This window comes from Pleurodeles waltl, chromosome 6 (genome assembly GCF_031143425.1).
Source record: "Pleurodeles waltl isolate 20211129_DDA chromosome 6, aPleWal1.hap1.20221129, whole genome shotgun sequence".
In the NCBI taxonomy this organism is placed as follows: Eukaryota; Metazoa; Chordata; class Amphibia; order Caudata; family Salamandridae; genus Pleurodeles; species Pleurodeles waltl.
This window is the reverse complement of record NC_090445.1, coordinates 585,899,999-585,920,527: the sequence shown is the minus strand read 5'-3', so window position 1 is coordinate 585,920,527 and position 20,529 is coordinate 585,899,999. Positions and strand designations below refer to the sequence as shown.

Here is a 20,529-nt window from a genome sequence, read left to right as displayed (position 1 = left end):
AGAAAGTAGAGCCCAGCCCCATGCTTCCACCATTTGCAGAGAGGTGTATGCGGACTTCCGGGGCTACAGTGGTTAAGTGGTGCTGCCGTTTTTTGCCGCTGGCTCACATATCCATGCAGTGCATAGCTTTCACAGATGCCACTTTCGGACTCAGCACCATTATGCCATCATCGGAGCTCCAAGGTACAGAGGAGCTTCCCACTTGCAAAGCAGTGTTCTGGGTGGGACATCCTTGCCCATTCTCACATAGTTGTTTCTTATGGCTTCCTAGAGTTAAACTCTCTCATAGTGATCATATCTGCATGCTACACGGGAGAGCTGCAGGAACTATTGGTATGGCCTCCATACACCACTTTCTTTCTCGACACATTGGTGTTATCAACGAAGGTCTCCTTTCTTCTAAAAATGGTATTGCCCTTTTATGTGGGACAGTGGGTTATTACCGTCCTTGGTCTTGGCCACCTCTCTCAAAAGAAAAGGAGAGGTTTCATCTACTTTACTCCAAAAGGGCTTTGAGCTTTAACATTCAGCATTCAAGAGAACACTGTGTGGCTGACTAGCTCTTTATGGACTTCACTAGAGCCCAGAAAGGTAACAAGGTGCAAAAGATAACATTGTTGGAGAGGATTAGCCCTTTCGAATAAAATATGCTATACATTGGCCAGAAGCAACCCTCCCACACACCAGAAGGCCTGCAGGCCGATTTGACTAGAGCCAAGACTGTACTAACTGGGGCTAACAAGGGGATGGTCTGTCCTGGACATTTGTTAAGTGGCAATATGAGTGTCTGTGTGTATGTTCACCAGGCACTACTTTCTTGACAACCAGGCCACAGAGGGGACTTTTTTATTTGCTTGGTCCTGCAAGGCTAGTTTTTTTTTCCACTCCTCCGCAACTCCACCTTTTATCAGGTACTGCTTTTATATCTATTGTAAAGTTGAGGAAGCTATGGTTAGTTGTAACCATCAGAAAAGCAAGTTACTTACTTCCCATCATTGACAATTTATTTAGACTGGTCTGCATTTGAGAACATGGTTAAAAAGTAAATGACGAAACTGAGACCAGCGGGTAGAAGGGGTAGCACCTGTACTAGGCTCAGTTCAATCACTTTCAAGCAGTGTGAGGTTGCCTGCCATGCAGACACACAACGCCACCTAGTGGCATGCAAGAATCCTTGATGGGAGAATTATTTGCGTTCAGTTTGGTGCCTGGGATACTATGGTTAGTCTGTGGTTAGAGTATCCATCTGAAAGCGTGTTATTGAAAATTAGCAACTTGTTAATTTTATGGTCAGAAATCAAATGGTGTTTTTTCATTGCGAGCCCCCTCAAATATATCCTCATTCTGTGATAAACCCATCTCCTGTGTCAATGTTTTTTTTTTATGGTCTGGATTGACAGCGCAGCTGTCGCCAGGCAATTATGTGAGCATCACCAGAGAAGGGCTTTGTCTTCGCCCACATGTTCGGAGGCAGCATACATGTTTTGATTGGGCAGAAGTTGTGTGCTTCCACAAAAGAAGTGCTTGCCTTTCTCGCAGCTATAATTTTGTTTATCCAGCTGCCTGAGGTTGAGCTTTCAGGGCCACATAAATGACATTGTTATGCTAGTAAAGTGTCTTTGATAGCTAGATAATTAATGGTGTTTTTCTCTGGCAGCAGCACTGATGGGATGAGGCCAGTCCTTCAGGTCTGACATGACTGGGCATTCACAAGTTAGATCTGTTGGAATTGTCAATGCGTGTTTATTTTTATTTTTCGAACTCTGTGCCATATCTGTTTTCACCCAATATGCCAATATGATCTTTTATTTGTGCAGTGAAATCTTCGGTTTGAATAACAAGCAGGTGTTACAAAAAGGAGATATTAAAATCCTCTGAAATAACCAGTCTCAGGAGCATAACATACTCACATTGGGTGTTTGTTACTTACAGCAAACTTCTTTTGTAGTTAGGGCACAATTTGAATACAGTGCTCACTGTACAAAATGTTGTTGGGGAGCCTCTGAGAACATATCTGTCCCTCTACATTCTCTGACCCAGTCTAAGACAGTCAGGCAAAAACCTTTCCCTCTTTTGCAGTGAGGATGAAACTCTATTGGCTAGCATTCTAGCTACTTGTACTCACAGTTGACTTGACAATTTTTTTCTTTGTTGTACCCTATAACTTCTCTCACACACCTCCACACATAATTGTGGGGAAAAAGGAATCTAAAATGGAAATTATGTCCATGGCATTGTGTGTGTATGGTCGACGCCAGTGAGTCCTATGGATGCAACCACTAGCTGGTGGGATCATGCAGCGCATGCGAGACCAGAAACGTTTCAAGCAGCAAAAGCATACCTACAGCCAAGTGAAAATGATAATAGAACCCCTTTTATTAATGTATTTATTGTTGTAGTTCTTATACAGTGTGGACTCCAGAGCATCAAAGTGCTTTTCATAGGTACGGAATAAATAAATGACCTCAGTAGTGATAGGGGTTATATACGGTAAATGTGGAGAGAGAGAACAAATTCCTTTTTTGGAAGTTTTTTTTTTTTTTTCCTCATGGCAGTCTGCTGTCACGGATACAAAGAAGGATGGAGGCATAGAGAAAAGTTTCACTGAAGTATACAAAAAAGTTATAGTTGGAATTTTTGAAATAATCTCAGCCACTGGTAATTACTCATGCTGCGTTACAGTCCACTTTTTTTGCTCACCCTACCACCTCAGTTTGGACCCATTCATATGCACATCAATCTTGACCTTGCTCCAATGGAAACAGTCCAATCTGAACTTCCAAGCCAGGTCCTTCCTGGCGCAGAACACAAGCAACCCAATACCAATTTCACCCTTAGTAAGGCTCTGTCGGGAGAAAGGTTTCCACAAGCCTTTACGTTATCAGGAAACCGCTACCATCATCAGATGGTTTCAGTTCCTGTGCCTGATGGATAGCCTTAGTAAAACACTATGGAGATGAAAGGCAGCCCAAAATAAGAGGTGGTCATCACCACTCAGTACAGAATCTCCCAGCCAACAATAAAGAATAACATCAAGCCCCCCCATCGTATTCCGCTATTGTTAGATTCCCATTTTGACAACATCTCTCATGAGTCATTCTGATGTTGAGTAAATTGGGTAGGCATTGAAGTACAATTGGAGAGATTGGTAAATTGAGATACTGATATTTTCCGACTTTGTCAGTATTAGCTTGTCTTCTAAGGAAATGCTGTCTTGAATTACTCATAGGTTGTCACTATAGACTTCCAGGGCATGTCGCAGCTGAAGGTTGCAAAATAAGTGGGAGGCATTGCAGTGAGAACTCTGCCAGTAAGACTTGAAAGGTTTTCATATGATCATGCAATCATCCATCCCCCGCTGTCGACATTGATTAGGTCTCACTGTCAGAAGCCCTGTAGGCACCCAACCTGTGGGAGTCTTGGGCCTTGCCATAGTGGTGTCACCTCTGTGAGAGTGTCATGGCACCTGATGGACCTCATTGCAGGGACTCAGCAAATTAAGATTTGGGAGAGGGAGCTGGGGACCCTTCCTCCGTATAGCATGTGAATACGTCCATGGCGCTCTGTTGGGGAAGCTTTAACTTTTGCATGAGGGTCCAGTCCATCACAGTGCTGCCATTCATTAATTGGGATCATCTGTGCTTCCAAGTATTAGAGTTGTATATCCACCCAGCCAAGGCTGACTTCAAATGGAGTACAACACTTAGCGAGGAGACCCACAGGACTGCCCTACCCACAGGAAACCAGAAATCTCTGACTGATAGTGTGAAAAACTGAGGTGTCAGTGCATGCTGCTAATTTTGGAATGTATTGAGCAGGCAGGGGGAAAGTACCACTTTAAAAAATGGTCAGTGTGGCGATATTCAGTTCCTCACTTCTAGTATGTGAAGTAGTTATTTCCATCCCCAAAAACCTAAAAAGTTCTTGTTCTACCTGTAGGTGGGTTGAGGGAATGTCTCAGATAAGAGGGAAATATGTTGATTTTATTCAATTCACTTGCAGAGCCAAAGCGTCACCATTCATTTTAAGGATTTCCAACACTCTCTGCAGCGAGATGTCGGACTCCTGTATAGAGCAACATGTTGCAGCATATAATGATATTCTATCCTCATGGCCCAGCCCCCACTTCATACCCCCAGAGCTGGGCATCCATGCAGATCCCTTCAGCTAAGGGTCCTATTATAACAACAAATAAAGGTGAGAGAGGGCACCCTTGTATGGAATGTGTATTGTGGACTGGGGAGTGATACGTAAATTGTCCAGCGGTCATGTGGTGGATGCGCTAAGTGTCAATTAACTCAATCGTAGATACCCACTGCTGGAAGTTGGGTGTCTGGCATGACCATGTAGACCCACTGTGCCATAAAATGGATCCACTACTTCAAAGCCCCACCTACTATAGTCATCCAGGCGGTGGTGTTGGTCAACGGTAGAGTCAGGGCAGATAGTGTGATCTTAAGCAGCAAATTGGGTGAATTCACACTCACAATAGTCTACGGATTCCCTTACCGGTGTTCCACAACCAACTGGTCATCTGTGAAGACCTGCTGCACTAATTGTAGAAATGTCATGCATAGCAACATGGCCAACCCTCTTGACCTTAATGAACCCCGAGTGGTAGACCTGGGTGTATCCATGTTGGCTGAGGAACCCATAGCATGTGCCCAATATTTGAGTCTCCTGCAAGAGGAGAACATATGGGGTGTAGTGATTTTTATATGACATAATCCCCCCACATTTGATTTTATCATTCAGGCAATTCACATTCCAAGCCAATATGCAAAATTCCCCTCTGTGTGCATCTTGTGAATTCTTAGCTATCTTGGGCGTCATACCATTTTAGTGATTAATTTCTGCTGTCAAGTGAACAAAAGAACCAAAAGTAAAACCAGCCACAGTACATCAAAACCATAACCCACACCCTCCCCAGGCCCTTTCCGCCCTGTATTTTGACCCATGAAGCATCTGTCACCTCTACATAGTCAAACCATCCTTTTAAGTAAAGAAAGAATAAATGAAAACATAAAAACTTAAAACTCTAAGGGGACAGTGCGGTGAGTCACCATGGTAGGATGATCGTGAGGGCCCTTATAGATTTGTCGGCACTGAAGAATCTGAAGCAAAATTACTCTCCGTGCATGACAGCAGGAATGGGGCAGAATCCTGCCTGGGCCAGCACCTGTGCAGTCCAGGGTTCTGGCTACTGGAGGAGAGGTTAGCCAACCCCATACATACTTCACTTGTCTTTATTGCCACCTTCAAGTTTGGGTTACGATTCACCGTCTGAGCCCTGGTTCTCGGGTCTTTCCTCCTCCCTGGACCCCAGCCCCACCTCTTGGGGGTCAGGGACCTGCGTTGCTTTTCCATGTTTTTGATCTGAACCCCTTCTTTACTTCCTTGGGTGTGATCAGTGTCATGTGCGTCTTCACTGCAACTTAGGGACCTACATGGACTGCTGCGCTCTGGTTACAAAGAAGGCAGCCCCAGAGATCCCCGGCTGCTCCTTCAGCCATGCCCAAACATGTTCTGGCAGTTCAAAAAAATGAGCTTGATCTTTCAACAGGACTTTTAATTTAGCTGAGAATAGCAACATATAACGCAGGCCCATTGCTCTCAGTTTCACCTTCACTTGGTCGAAGGATCTTCTTTGTCGCTGTACCAACTCTGTGTAATCTCGGAAAATCTGGATAGTGGTAGATGTGTGTCTAAGCTCTCCTTCAATTGTACCAAGCGCAGCATCACGTTGCATTCTCTGTCGTTGAGAAAGTGGGCAATTATTGTGCGCTGAGACGCTTGAGGAAGTGGCTACAGGTCCAGCACCCTGTGTGCCTTCTTGATAAGAAAGTAGGAGGAGTACTGCACTTCTGGGAAATGTTGCTATAGCCATTGCTCCAAACATTGCGTTGGATCATCTTCTTCTGGGAAACCCACAAACCTCAAATTATTGCGGTGGGAGCTCCCTTCTGTGACCTCAATACAATCACACTGTTCCAAATTGGTCTTGGTAAGTGTATGCAGATTAGTTCTTATGGCTTTGATTACATTCTTCAGGGTGGAGATATGTCCTTCCGCATCACCGCAGCAAGATGGCATTGCACTGAGCTAATCTGTGGCTTGTTGGGTATCTGCTATTGCTTTCAGAATGACCTTTGTGAAGTTCCTTGCACCCAGTTCCTCAACAGGAGTTCTATTACTCTGTCTCACTGCCAATGCCATGTCAACCTCATCAGCCCCCTCTTGCAGCATGTTGGCACAATTGTTCAATTTTGCCTGTCTGGTGCCATGGTCTTGTCTTTTGTCATCCCTGGTGTGGGATTAGAGGGCTGGGGTCCCCTTGTTCTCACTCTCACAATAGATATACACCTCAGCTGTAAGGTGTGGGTTGGAGAAAGAGAGAGAGAGGGGAATCTGAACCTCAGACTCACAAGCCCTGTGACCAGCTGGCACGCTGAGTCATCATCCCCCTCCCTCCTCAGGATCCAACCAAATGCCCCCTGCCCCTCACAGAGATGAGGACCGCCAACAATGCAGAGTTTCAAGACCTCCGGAGTGGCTGCCGCACCTTGCTCAGCTCTCTCGGGGCCCTTCAGATTGCTGTTCAGTTCCCACACCCTCCAACCAGGCCCAGTACAGATGTCGGCGAAAGCAGGGGGCCTTAGCTTACCACCTCCTCACGCTGGCGAAGGATGTGGAGGCAGGAGGAATCTCATGCGTCTATGCCACCAACTCCGAGATCGAGTGGCACGTGCAGCTCCAGTCAGCTCCGCCAGGACCTGGTGCACTTGTCCACCTGAGAGAGGGCTACAAGTGTTATCGGCTGTGAAACCTTAAGGGGTTGGTGAGGTTGGCATCCTGCATGTAGTTACTCTGCTTTCCACAGGTCAACCAGGCAGGGGCTTCCCCGTGCTCCTTTGAGACCCTGCTGAGTCTTATGTAGCTAGGCCCAGGGCTGCTGCACAGGATATGGGGGACTCCACTCACCACTGGCGGACCCCGGATCTCAGCCCCCCCCCCCCCTCCCCCCACCCCCATTGTCATGCCAGAGGCAGCTGGACCACACCTGAAGAAGCCACAGCCGTTGCTCTACGTTCTCGACTCTCTTCTCCTCCAGTAAGAGGTCCTGTGGTACAATCTCACTGCCTGCTGGGCGACGATCTTCTCTGTCATGAGGCTTGAGTGACTCCAATTCTGGTGTGCTGCTCCTCAAACTCCCCACCAGCCTTAGTGCACCACCCGAGTCAGTTGTAGGGTCAAGCATGTGCGGATGTGCTCCTGCTGAATAGGATTTTAAGAAAGTAACTGCCTGATTGTCCGTAGCTCAGGAAAAAATGCCCATCATCTTGCGAGCTCCGGCCAGGCCCCTGACATCACCCTCTTTAACTATTTTTTATCGAATTTGAAATGTTATGCCTCAAAATACTAAAAACCTATACTCCTCTTGTGTTTTAACCCAATGGTTTCATACCTATATTAACATGTCAGTGCTCATCTGTTTCAGCCTGTTCCCCAGGAAATAATTTAAATTCAATCGCTCCTATTCTAACAAAATGGCAGTCAGGAGTGCCTCACTTTTGTGTTGAATACAAAATGTTAGCACACTAGGTGTTCTTTAGAACTTTGTGGTGAAGCTGCAGTTGATCACTAGGGAGTTAACTGACCGACTACTGCCTGTGTTGGAAGTACGTTTCTCCCTGCATGTCTATGTTTTATTGGCATGGTTGAGGAAAACATTTGAGAATTCATAGAAAATGTTCTCATTTGAGCTTTCTCGGTCACTAACCAGATTTTCTGCTACCAAACAAAATCAATTTCTTCACTTACTGCAATATTCTCTGTAGCAAATACTTTGTTTTACTTCTTTGATTCCGTAAATACAGAATGTTACTGATCTAGTTGTTAAAATACTGTGGGGAAGATGCAGTAGAACAGTATGGATTCAACTGACAGGCTGCGGCTGGTTTTGAAAGTACATGATTCTCTCAACATATCAGACTTGTTTCCTAACATTGATCAAGAAGATATTTGAGAATTTATAGAAAATATGCCCTCATTTTAGCTTTCTAGATCACAAGCCTTTATTTCCATGACAGAAAGAAACCCCTCATTTTGTTCATTTGCTGCAGCATACCCTGGAGGACGTGTTTTCAGTTTTACAACTTTGATTACTTAAATACCAAATATTAGCACTCTAGATTGTTAGAACGCTGTAGTCATACTGCATTAGAACATTGGGGAAATCAACTTACTGGCTGCTGTTGGATGTACATTCTTTACTTAGAATAGCAGACTTTGTCATATGACTGAGGAGAATAGCATGAATTTATCAAACATTTGCTGCCATTTTAACTTCTGGAGTTCTTCCGTAACGTGAAAAAACCATGAGAGAAAACTGTTTTCTTAACTTGGCTAATCAAATCCCAACAGAGGAGCACCATTTTTGCACTGGATAAAATCACTATAGAACACACCACAGTTCCTAAAATTATCAGGGTACCACCTACAAATGATTTACTTAGTAAATAATATCTGTTATCACCCTTCATACGTTTTTGTTTTTCCGTGAGGCTCAAAAACTGTAATGTATTTCATTGGGGACCATGTACTCTAGTCTTGTAATGGCTGCCACAACATGTTGTCCATGTTGTAGCGAGCCACTCAAGCTATATCCTCCCCACTTCTCTCTGCCATCAACTTGTCCTTGGCAGTTATGGTGTGCTTTCCATGCACCCTTATGTTTAAAGTAATTATCAGGATGCATTAACCAAACTCCCAAGTTCTGTAATGGCTGCCATAATGTATAGTTCATGTTGTGGCCAGCCAAAGAGGATTGACCAGTCATTTTAACTTGGTCAATCGGAGCACATCTGGACACCAGTGGTGCAGGTATCACAAACTTGTTTCTGTTTAATACCTTCATGCCTATGTGAACACTTGCTAAATGCTAATTTCTCAAACTAAACAATAGATTTACACCAAATAACCAAAAAAAGTCACTAAGTGAAGTTCTAACTTTATGCCAAACTTGATGTTATTCCATTCAGCTCTTTTTCCCTTATCAGTGAGAATACGTCCCTATGGTAATTAAAATGAGAGGCCAACATTTTGCCACCCCTAACTCCTTGTTTTCTTGACACTTACTTGACAAATCAGTGCAAACTTTCCATGAAGGAGCCAAACTGAATGAACCATTTTTATGGAAAGTTTTTTGCAGGTTTATGAAACAAAAATACCTTTCCTATTATAAGTCTGATTTAACTATGAGTACGCTGGTGCATTCCCTGACAGAGTAATATAAAACGAATAAAGGATATGCTTTCTGAGTAAATGTGTTCACACTATTTTTACACACAGATCAGGAGGCCTCTGTCCTAATAGATTTAAAAGGCTCACCCCACCATTTCCAGGCTCAGCTACCAACCCTTTGTGCGTTTCCCCTTCATTCACTAGACAGATTGGATGTTGAAAGGAGGAGCACTTTGGGCCTTTCCTAACTAGACTTGAAGTGCCAATTCCGCTGTATAAAATTCCGACCTCGATCCTCTCTGGATTAGAGATTCAAGCTCATACAAATACGGGCAGTGGCCGTGCTAATTGGCCTGGCTTTAAAAGAATGTTGTATTATACGAAGCATTACCCATAGCTAGCATTGAAATCAATATGTATTTGTGTGGAAGCAAAGAACTGTAGAATAATATTGGTATAAGTTAAAAAGTCAGGTGAAGGTTGCAATGTCTAGCCAGACCTAGGAATCTTTGTAATTTAATGACTGCCCTTATTCCATCTGTGCTGCTGCCAGATGAAAAACACACAAATTATAGAGTTATTTAAGACACTTAATAGCACGACAGTGTCGTGGTTGTGTCCCTGGCAGTTCAACCTCAGGCAGATGGATTTAAAAAAAAAAAAAAAAAAAATGGATCACGGGCCTGTGGAGGGCAAACCCTTTTTGTGAAAGCATACAGCGTCTTCCCAATCAGAACATGTACTCTTTTCCTGGCTGCCAAAATGTGGCCGAAGCCAAACTCTCCCCTGGTGATTCTCACATGATTGTCTGGGGACAGCTGCTCTGTCAAGCCAGCCATGGTGCAGAGTCAATAGGGTAGTGGGCCAAGTGACTCGCTGACACACATGCTACCTCGGGTGGGTCCCTCTAGTAAAACAACTATGTGCAAATGAAAGGCATGGAAGAGGCCCTGTTGTTAAGATTGAGTTCTTGCTTTTTTTGTCTCTCTCTAGCTATCCCGCCTATAAGGGTATATCGGTTGCATTCTAATAGGTTGCCTCTGATGGACTGAGTGCTGGGGGCACTGTTACTCTGTCAGTACATTACCTGCCTTGGTCAGGGCAACTCATTTATAATGTTCTTGCACTAACTATCCCTCTGCCATATCAGCACATCTCTCCACCTCAGAAATCTCCTTAAGCTTCCTCTGTGGTCTGCAGTCTTCTTGCCAAAGCTGATTAATGAGTTCAGTTTAAAAGCTTCCAGAACTAAAATCTGAATGCGCATTTGATGTCATTATATTGAGAGCACTGTAAAGTGGCATACACTGATGTTTGTGATCTTTGCTTTGCCAAGCTAAATGTTTGCAATTTTTGTGGATAATGCTTTTAAAGGCACAGTCACTCTCTCTCACCGTCAGTCTGCGTGTTCCTCTTTGTACGTGTTAGACCTGCGTGTTTGTTACAATTCATGTCCTCTGTTGCTTGCATGTGGCCAGTGAGATCACAAGTGTCCAAGTGTCCAAACTCTCATCACAGGCATGTAAACCTACCTCTCGCTGACTTCTAGTACCCATCCTGGCTGTGATGTGTATTTACACTCTGTCCTTTGTCCAACGCACATTTGTACAGGTCATTTGCCACTAAAGAACACGCTTGTTTGCCACTAGTTTTCCTTGGGTCCTCCGGATGTTTGAGTCCCTCGTACACATTCATGCCAATATTCTGTAGTTGCACCCTCGTAGCTGCACCCCTCCTTTTCCTATCTGTTTCCTTGGTCTCTTCCCTTCTTTCATGACCTTCCCATGGATGCACAGTGGTGTGAGATGATGCAGAGAAATACCCAGTTGAACTATATTGCATGTCTAATTTTGTGTGCGTGGGTTCTGTTTTAGGAAAGCGGTAGAATGCCTGTAACTTCCTCACTTCCTATGTCCCTTTCAAATTCTGAAACAATAAATGGTGCAATGTATTCCCACCTCTCCTTAGCAGTTAGCCTTTGAGGTCAGCAGCAAGGGTGCAAAGAATCACGCCCAACGAAATGGGTTCCTTTTATGGGCTAAAGAATTGCAAGATCTGGCAAATGATCATAGAAAAGAAAATCCACAGGACCTGTAAGGCCTAAAAGCTGACTGCATTTTCCTGCAACCTTGAGGAAATGTTTGAGAGAGAGGAAGACCTAATTTCACTTATTTGCTCTTTCTATTGGAATTCATCTATTTTCAAGGAACTTTTACTTCCTCCGTGGCAAGCCAACTAAACTATGGTAGTTTTGCTTGCCATTTAAGTGAATTTTACATCTGTGAACTTTGTGGTTATGCAAAAAGAATACAAGAGCTATTCTTAGTAGGAGGGTATTGTGAGATCCATTGGGGTGGTTTATCAGACAGCTGAGCTAAGGCAGGGGTGTTGGATTTACCTTGCACTCCTTCTCCTGATCAACTTTGCTGTGGTTTTAAGAGTGGTGGTTTCTCCTTCTGTCAGACTGCTTTTTGCTTTTTCCATCCTTCTTTCAGACAACATTTTTGCTTGGCTCTATAACTAGCAAATGTGTGATTTGTTTTTCTCAGTTGTGAAGTCCTAGCCTATAATGCAATTTCTGCTTCCTTCACCCCACTTTCCTGCAAGCTGCATGTAATGCTCTTAGATCTTAGTCTCTTGAAACTATCTGCCTTAAGACCGGAAGCTTCAAAAGTGATGGAGCAGAGCAGCACATCCAACCCAAAGAGAAATTGCCTGCTTAAAAAAAGCTCTGAAAATGACTGAAATTCTTAAGTCCACAATGCAGTTCCATCGTTTCGCAGTCTTTTGGGGTCCGTGAGATGACGTGACATTTTCTTGAGGATGTGAACAAGCGTTTAACAGTTTGGTAGGAGAAATCTTGAGTCTGCTTTCTTTGTAAACGACCTTGGCACATTAATTCGCTTGTTTTGATCAGAGGCTACACTGTGGAAGAGCTTTGAGTTAAAGTACAGTCAGAGTGTGATTTAAGAAATTGAGAGTTAATAGAAGAGAAAGGATGTGGGGTGTTATTGAGTTGTGGGATAGGAAATAGGTTTGCAGTAGAGAACGAGGTCTGTGAGTGGTATTTAGGAATTAAAGACCTGAAGGAGGTGTGGGAGGCTGAAAAGTCTCGTAATGCAAGAAAATCAGAGCACTGCCTTTTTGTACTAGAGATCACATTTCAGGAGAAATAGGAGTATTTAGGGTCTATGGATTAACAGTCGTTCCAGTACAAAAGTGTTGGCCACATATGGTTTTCTTCGAGTTAGTAGTGGTTGCAGCATATGATTAATTGGAGCTGTTCAGGGCATTGGATCAGTTGCAGTAACTGAATAATACTGCTTTAACTGGCCCTTCGGTTTAGACTATTGGGTGTAGGGATCTGAGTAAAAGATAAAGATTATAGTTTAAAATAATGAAGGGGTTTGAAGACTGAGCAGAGTATAATTGTGATAGCAATAAGTGGTATCTGGTGTTTTATGTGATTGTGATGTAATAACTGATGGGGGCACTGGGGTGACTTTGGGATCAATGAGACACCAATATGTGCTTTAAGAAAGGATTCTAAGGTTTTTGGTAGTAGAGGTGTCCCTTAATATGTTGAAAGTTAATAAAGAGAAGTCACTTAGGATGAAAACGGAGTTTGTGATATTAAGAGCACTGAGTAGTCTTTCATTATTTGATGTCTCTGTACAGAAGGATTAGGTGTTTGCATGGATTAGAGATAGTACTGAACAAGAAAAAGCACTAAAAGAGCAATAAGCAGTGTAGGCAAACAGATTGGTCATGCTACAACTGACACTTCACAAATTTATTTTGAATAAAGAGCTCAGTGGCCAAATGATGGGAGATCTGAGCTGTTTTGCTACTAAAGAGATTAAAAAGAGAGAACACGAAAAAGACTGTTTTAATTAAATATTTGCATTAGCAGTCTCTTGGTATTAGATTATCTCTCACCAGTATATACACATAAGCGCTTTCAGTCATTTTCAGGCTGAAGCAGGCCAGGTCTCAATTGATCCTTCCGTTTGAAGTTTTTTTCTTTTGTTCTTTTGATCCTTCCTTAGAACAATGACAATGAGACCGCTTTGCACTGTGCTGCTCAGTACGGACACACTGAGGTAGTGAAGGTCCTGCTGGAGGAGCTGACTGACCCCACCATGAGGAACAACAAGTTTGAGACACCCCTCGATCTAGCTGCCCTATATGGGAGGTTGGAGGTGGTGAAGATGCTGCTCAATGCCCATCCGAACCTTCTCAGCTGCAACACTAAGAAGCACACTCCCCTGCACCTGGCTGCGCGCAATGGGCATAAGGCGGTGGTCAAAGTCCTTTTAGATGCTGGAATGGACATCAATTATCAGGTAAGAAGGGCATCTGAAGAGTATTTGAAAGTGATAGTGCCAAAGTTGTGATGTATGGAAGGTGCGTGCTCGTCCTCTGGGATCAGATTGTGCTGTAGGATTAAGCTTTTGCAATGAGGCCCTCCAGATATGGGTCACTGTGGTGAAGGTTTTGCTGTAACAACTGAAACCCTAGGTAAAGAGTCCTTGCTCTGTTGAATCCAAGGTGAATGATTATATGTTGTTTTTCTCACCTCTGGCTCTCCTTTTATTTTACAGACTGAAAAGGGCAGTGCTCTGCATGAAGCTGCTCTGTGTGGGAAGACCGATGTTGTACAGATACTTTTGGATGCAGGTGAGGAGACTTGTAGGTGAGCTGAATATCATTTATGTAAAAGTGTCTTGTTGCACTGCTAGTGTTGTTATGGAGGCTGTCTTGTATTCTACATGCCTCCAGGAGTTTGTCTCACTGCTGATACTTTCCATTTCCATGAGAGTCTCCTGCTACGTAGTTTAGTTTTCAATTTAGCAAGTGCTAAACATCTCTGAGAATAATCTCCTTTTTATCTGTGCTGTTTGACCAATACGGTCCTCAGGTTTCATCAACTCTAGTAGGAGTGGGGAGACTTTCATTAGCTTTATGAATATAAGCACCTATCTCGCAGAGGACAAAGACCCTTCCTTAGAACCTTATCCAGTCAATCCTTTTCCACCTGATGACAGCACCTCGTATCATTCAGTAAGTTTAGCTCTTTGGGTACCTTTGGGTGATATGCCATGCTTTACAAATCCAATTAACACAACAGTAATCCACCATGCAGCAGACCACTGCAAGTAAAAACTGGATTTTATTGATAAAGAGGAGAACTTCTGCATCAAAAACCTCAAAATAGAGCATTTATTTCAGTATCTGTCCATGCTAAAATGTGTACTAAAATGCTCATCCAAGAATTTTAAGGACTCTGTCAGGACCAGAGTGGGCACACCAACAGTCAAGAAAAATTGCAAGGCAGTGCCAGTGGACTTGTTTACATGAGGGCTCTGTGGAAGCTTACTTACTGGCATGAACGAGGGCTTTCACCGGGGCAGGTGATGCTCCTCTGGCTAAAAAAGAGCAAGTGCTTTGATGCTGTTGGCAAAAATGTATCTGTGGGTGCTGCTACTCGATGGCAAACAGCCAGTTCGATGGGGATGCTATTACAATATGGCTCGTATCACTTGGATGAGATGGAGAAGCTGATAAAATACCTTACGGAGTCTTACAGGAAAGAACTCGTCCAAGAGATGAAGATCATATCAAATGGCAGCATTAGGTGTGCCCTGGCCACATATGATTCTGCCTTCAGTGAAATGAACCCCAGTGTTCGACGGCATGTCTAGCTAATACTTTGGATTCCGACCAGCAGTCCAGCTACACCTCCTAAGTGTAAACTTTAAAAGAGGGCACCTTTTCAGCCGTTAATCATACACAGTGCTGTAAAAACAAATTCAAAAGATACTGACACTGCTAAAGACGTGAGGACACTCCATACATAGCCTACCTAGTCAAATGTTAGGAGGCAGCAAGCACAATCTGGAGCCAATTCAGCGGCCATCTCAATACCCATGGTACCAACCACAGCAGTCTTTTAGGAGAGTCAGGCAACCAATTCTTCCGGGACAACTGCTGCAGTAAATGTTGAGGCATCCAAACTTAGGGTACCTTAGCCATCAAGATGTGGCCTTCCACACATTGCCCCCTGATCTCACACACCACCTGTTGGGACACAAGTATGGGTTATATCTAGCCATTGTTAGAAGAGATAACCTCATACTATTAGCTACTTTCCATCATTGCCCACAGCTATTGCCTGCAGTTTCACACTACTCCACTCATTATTCCACCATGCTGCCGGAGCATCAGTCAAGACCTCCAAAGCTGCTACAAGAGGAAGTGGAGACATTGTTTCAGAAAGAAGTGATGGAACCAGTCTCAACAATTCATTGGGAACAAGGCATTTACCTCTTGTACTTTTGTATCCGAATGAAAGATGGAACTTTGCAACTGATTTTAGACCTTCGACTGCTCTATTACTACATGATGTTAGAGCATTTCAAAATAACAAAACAACAAGTTGTCGTTCCCAGGATCTCTGTTGGGGACTACCTGACGACACATGTTCTCAAGAAAACCTACTTCCTCATCCAACTAGCACATCACCATTAGCTTAAGTTTGTGTTAAGTGGAAAGCGTTATCAAGTCAAAGTACTACCATTTGGAAGGATGACAGCACCATGGGTATTCAGATGATGGCAAGGGTGTCGATACACCTTCACTGTAATGGCATGCATGTCTTTGTGTACCTGAACATATCTGGGAAAAGGCAGGAGCCAAGTCATTCATACCGAACAAGCAGTGTCACTTCTCCACAGATCAGGATTCGCCATCAGTGCAAAATAACCTCACCTCACTCCCCAACAAATGCACCACTTTTTTGGAGCTCTAGTGAATAGGGAAGAGGCAAAGTCTATCTCAACAACAAGAAGAGGTTGGTTCTACTTTACCAGATGTTTGTCCTCTGACAGTGAGAATGAAAACCTTTGAGAATGTTAGATCTTGTTTTGCAGTAGTAAGAAATCCTCAGTTGTGCTTTTACCAGAGTGCCTTGCTAGACAAAGGACATAAGCAGCTGATCATTGGGATGATCTAGTGTTGATGGTGCCCTGAGATCAGCACAAACTATTATTGTGAAACAACAAAAACTTGTTACTGGACCGGTCTTTTCTCAACAGTCAGCTGCACCTGACCATTAACAGATTCATTCTTCGCAGGACAGGGAGCTCATTTGGGCCAACTGACAATCGAAGACCAGTGGTCTCCTCAGCAACGAAGCCTACACATCAGTGTGCTAGAACTAACTGTAGTTTAGTTAAAGGGCTAAGTGTTGTGCAGACTGGTTCACAGCAAAACTGTGTGCTTATTCACATAAACAAAAGGACCACAGTATTCTCACTTTGAAAATGAGGGCGTGCAGGTGCCACCGTTGTTCAAGCTACTACATGCAGTCTGGCATTGGACCATTCGACATAAAGCCCTAATAGCGGAACACCTCACGGTAGTAAACAACAATTTTGCAGACCTGCTCAGCAAGGCCCATCTGCAAACACGAGGGACCTCAGCAGTAGCTATAAAGTGCAATGATTTAAAAAAAAAAAAAAAAAAAATGGATAACCTTGCATTCATTTACAAAATATTTGATAAGAGTATTAGTTCTCCAGAGTATATCAATCTGCTTATTCACTCTCATCCTAGTAGCATGTAATTTTCATAAAAGCCAGGCCAATCCCCGTACATTTTAACATTTCCTTTCGCGATAGAATATAGATTGCATAATCTACTTTGTTTAGAAAACCCATGTGCACCGGATTGAAAGATCTGAGACCTCTGTTTCTGGGATTTGAACAAACTGCATAAAAAAAACCAAATAGAACAGGTTTCCTTAACTCATCCACAGAGATTAATATTTTCTAGCTCCAAATAGTTTGTGGGATGGTTTGGTTTAATTTTCACACCCAAGACTTAACTAAAAAGTGTGCATTGCCTCAGCCAACACATTGTTTAAATAAGGAATCCCTACTCATACGGTGTTTCCAACTTTCTGGGGAGGGATTGCATTTAGCACATATATCAGAGCATTCCTTGGATATTGTGTGCATACTTTTTTTGGGTTGTCTGAAATTGGTATACCGAATAAAAGTACACACTGAATAGGTTGAAGCTAACCGGTAGAAAATGCTTATAAAAATCATTCTCCTTAGCAGGTGACATTTCCATCTCCTCTATGCCTAACTAACAAATTAATTTACTAGCTCTGTAAACAGATTTGAATGGGCATAAACTCAGTAAGTTGAATCTACCCAATTGTTCTTTCACAAGTGTGTTCAAAAGTGAGACCATTTACATCTTGAACGCTAGGCTATAAAGTGACTCCTCATCTACATGCGTTAAAAATAACTCCCTGGTTGCAGTAGTCTATATTTCACCTCGAGTGCTGAAAACGAAAGGAGCCCATTTGAATTTCCAAGATTTTTATTTTTTATTTTTTTTATAATAAGTATGTTTCAGAAAAGGTAATTTTTTTCTGAAAGGCAGGTATCTACTCCCCATAAATAGACAATACTAGTTTGTTCCTTAATTTGGGCACCACCAAATGCAAGGTCTCTTATACACTTTATTTGTGGGGCCATAAAAATACTGCAGTCCATGGAATGTAGGAGGTTAGCATAAGGAGATTTGCTGTGTGCGGTACGATTGGTCAGATTCATGTAAACACTTGAACTTTAGAATTAATATGTTAAAGACCACTCTAATCTTTGCTGGACAGTGGAGGTAGGATTTCCACAGGTGAGAGACTTGCTCATGCATTCCCTCATTCTCCCGCTCAGGGAGTCTGTAATTTCTGCAATAGTATTATGAAACTGGTGTCATCACCCTCCTTAAAATTTACAGAATGTTTTCAATCATTATTCTACCCCTTTGATTTAAATTGCTACACAGTTTCCTACAGTCTGTGGGATAGTAAGGAGGAACTGTATCATCTTAGTAGGATTAATTAGGGCACCAAGCAAAAGTACCACTGCAAATAAATCAAGGCATGCTCCCCTGTCTTTAGAAACCCAGCACCAAAGTACTTCCTGGAGTCTTAACTAATCTTTACCCCCGAGTTCAGGGCAAAGTTCTGACCATTCATGGGTATTTTCAAAAAATCTGTGCTGACCCTCTAATCTGCCTTAGATGAAAATTCCTGTATATTGTTTAATTACCTAGTGAAATTTGACAACACAAAATGCAAGTAGAAAGCAATATAATCAGCGAGGAGTCGTGTTATGCAGGACTCGCAGAATACCAGGGCTTCCTGGAGGCCCTGTATTATCATACATGCATCTTGCAAAAAGTTGAGTTAAGGTGGCAAACTGAATAGGGTGTGATGGGCAGTGCTGTGGGTGCCCCACTGTCCGAAAATCAGCCTGGGCAGAATTTAAATATGCAGTTTAAATCTACATGAATAAATGGAACACATTATCCTTAAACTGGGAAGACAAAATATTTCTTTCAATTGCAACAAAGAAAAGTTCTGAATGATTTCCCTTCATCCACAAAATTGGCACCTGTAAAGTATTACTGATATCTTCATAATTCAGAAACTTTGACTGGTAGAAACTACTGGAAAAGAGCACCAAGCTTAATCACCACCATGCGTCTGGTTCACAAATCTTTTTTTGATTTTATAGCTCAGATTAGCCACTCCTGTGATATCTTTGTGCAAGAAGTTTCCCACCTTATTTTATTCCTCAAACCAATTGAACGAATTGATTGAGAAATTGATTAACATATTTTTTTGAAGCAGATGTGCCCTATGAGCCCCACTATATTTATTAAGTCTAGGATTCTTTGCAGCCTCTTGCTGCACTTACTGCACCATTTCTTCCAAAACATCTGTTCCGTTTCCATCCATTTCCCAATAATCAACCTAAAATAGGTTCAACAGTAGGTTCCCATCTCCTATCCAGAGTAAAGATTTGCTGTTTTTATAAAAACCTAGAGGCAGCAATGTGGTTAACACCAGGGTAAAGCGCTGCCACCTAAGCCCAACTGCAATAGGGATCAGTTTGAATTCTGTGCTCTGCTGACTCAGCGGAAGTCATGATAAAGCATTAAACACGAAGGAGGACAAAGGTTCAGTAGAAAGTTGTTCACAATTGTAGGAAGCTGGCTCTGTATATACTATATCAAAATGAGATATAGTGTGCACAGAGTCCAGGGGTTCCCCAAGAGGCTAGACAGAGGCAATAATAGATAATATTAAGCTCTATTTGTGGTAGTGTTGTCGAGCAGTTAGGCTTATCAGAGGGTAGTGTTAAGCATTTGTTGTACACACACAAGGAATAAGTGAAAACACACACTCAATGACTTTACTCCAGGCTGATAGGTTTTTATATAGAAAAATATTATTTTGTTAATTTATTCTTAGAACCACAAGATTCATTTAGCAGGTAAGTACATCAAATGAAAGATACTTTAAGTAATACTTAGGACTTTGAATAGAATCAATATTGTACGCAGTTTTTATTAAAATGGCAAAAAGGGATTTTAAAAGTGATCACTGCGATTGTCAACAGTTCCTGGGGGAGGTAAGTACAGTACAGTTTCTGAGGTAAGTACCACACTTACAGGTTCAGGCTCCGGGGCATAGGTAGCCCACCGTTGGGGTGTTCAAGGCAACCCCAAACACCCAGCAACACAGGGCCGGTCAGGTGCTGAGGTCAAAAAAAAAGAGCCAAAATAACGTGGGCGCCTATGGAGACAGGGGGTACTCTGGTTCCAGTCTGCTGGCAGGTAAGTACCTGCGTTGTCAGAGGGCAGACCAGGAGAGTGTGGAGGAGTACTGGAGGTGTCCCAAGTAGGCACTAAAACCACAGCCTCAGCTGCACAGGGGTGACCGGGTGCAATGTGCCAACAGGGCGTTGGGTTCTCAATAGAACTCTATGGAGGGACCCGGGGGTCACTTAGGCGCTGCAGGCAGGGCACGGGGGGGCTTCTCGGGCAAGGATCAGGGCCGCCTGCTGGTTGTTGCTACACCAGTGGTCGGTTTCTCACGGGCCTGGGGGCTGCGGGTGCAGTGCTTCTCCAGGTGTTGGATATCTTTGTCCCGGGCAGTCGCGGTCAGGGAGGTCCTCGGGATTCCTTCTGCAGGCATCGTCGTGGGGGTGCAGAGAGGTCAGCCCAGGGTGGACACTTTGTCGGAGTCGCCTGGGGGTCCTCTTTGGATAGTTTCTGTGGACACGGGCTGGGGGTGTCTGGTGCAGAGTAGTTGGACTCACGCTTCTGGAATGAGGTGAGAGTCCCTTTAAACTTGGTTTCTTGGTCTTTTCTTTGGGCAGGTCTGCTGTCCACAGGAGTTTCTTGGTCCTCTGTGATGCA

The 20,529-nt window shown here is 43.3% G+C and overlaps 1 protein-coding gene across 8 annotated transcripts in view; it reads left to right on the top strand.

Annotated features, from left to right (window-relative positions):
- The window catches only part of ANKS1A (ankyrin repeat and sterile alpha motif domain containing 1A), an 823,551-nt gene that overhangs the window by 266,311 nt on the left and 536,711 nt on the right, over nt 1–20,529 (top strand). For all 8 annotated transcript variants that reach the window (XM_069238819.1, XM_069238817.1, XM_069238816.1 and 5 more), the window contains 2 exons: nt 13,293–13,589; nt 13,848–13,923. In XM_069238819.1, coding sequence (XP_069094920.1) covers nt 13,293–13,589; nt 13,848–13,923 — 373 coding nt within the window. The remainder of the gene's footprint in view (nt 1–13,292; nt 13,590–13,847; nt 13,924–20,529) is intronic.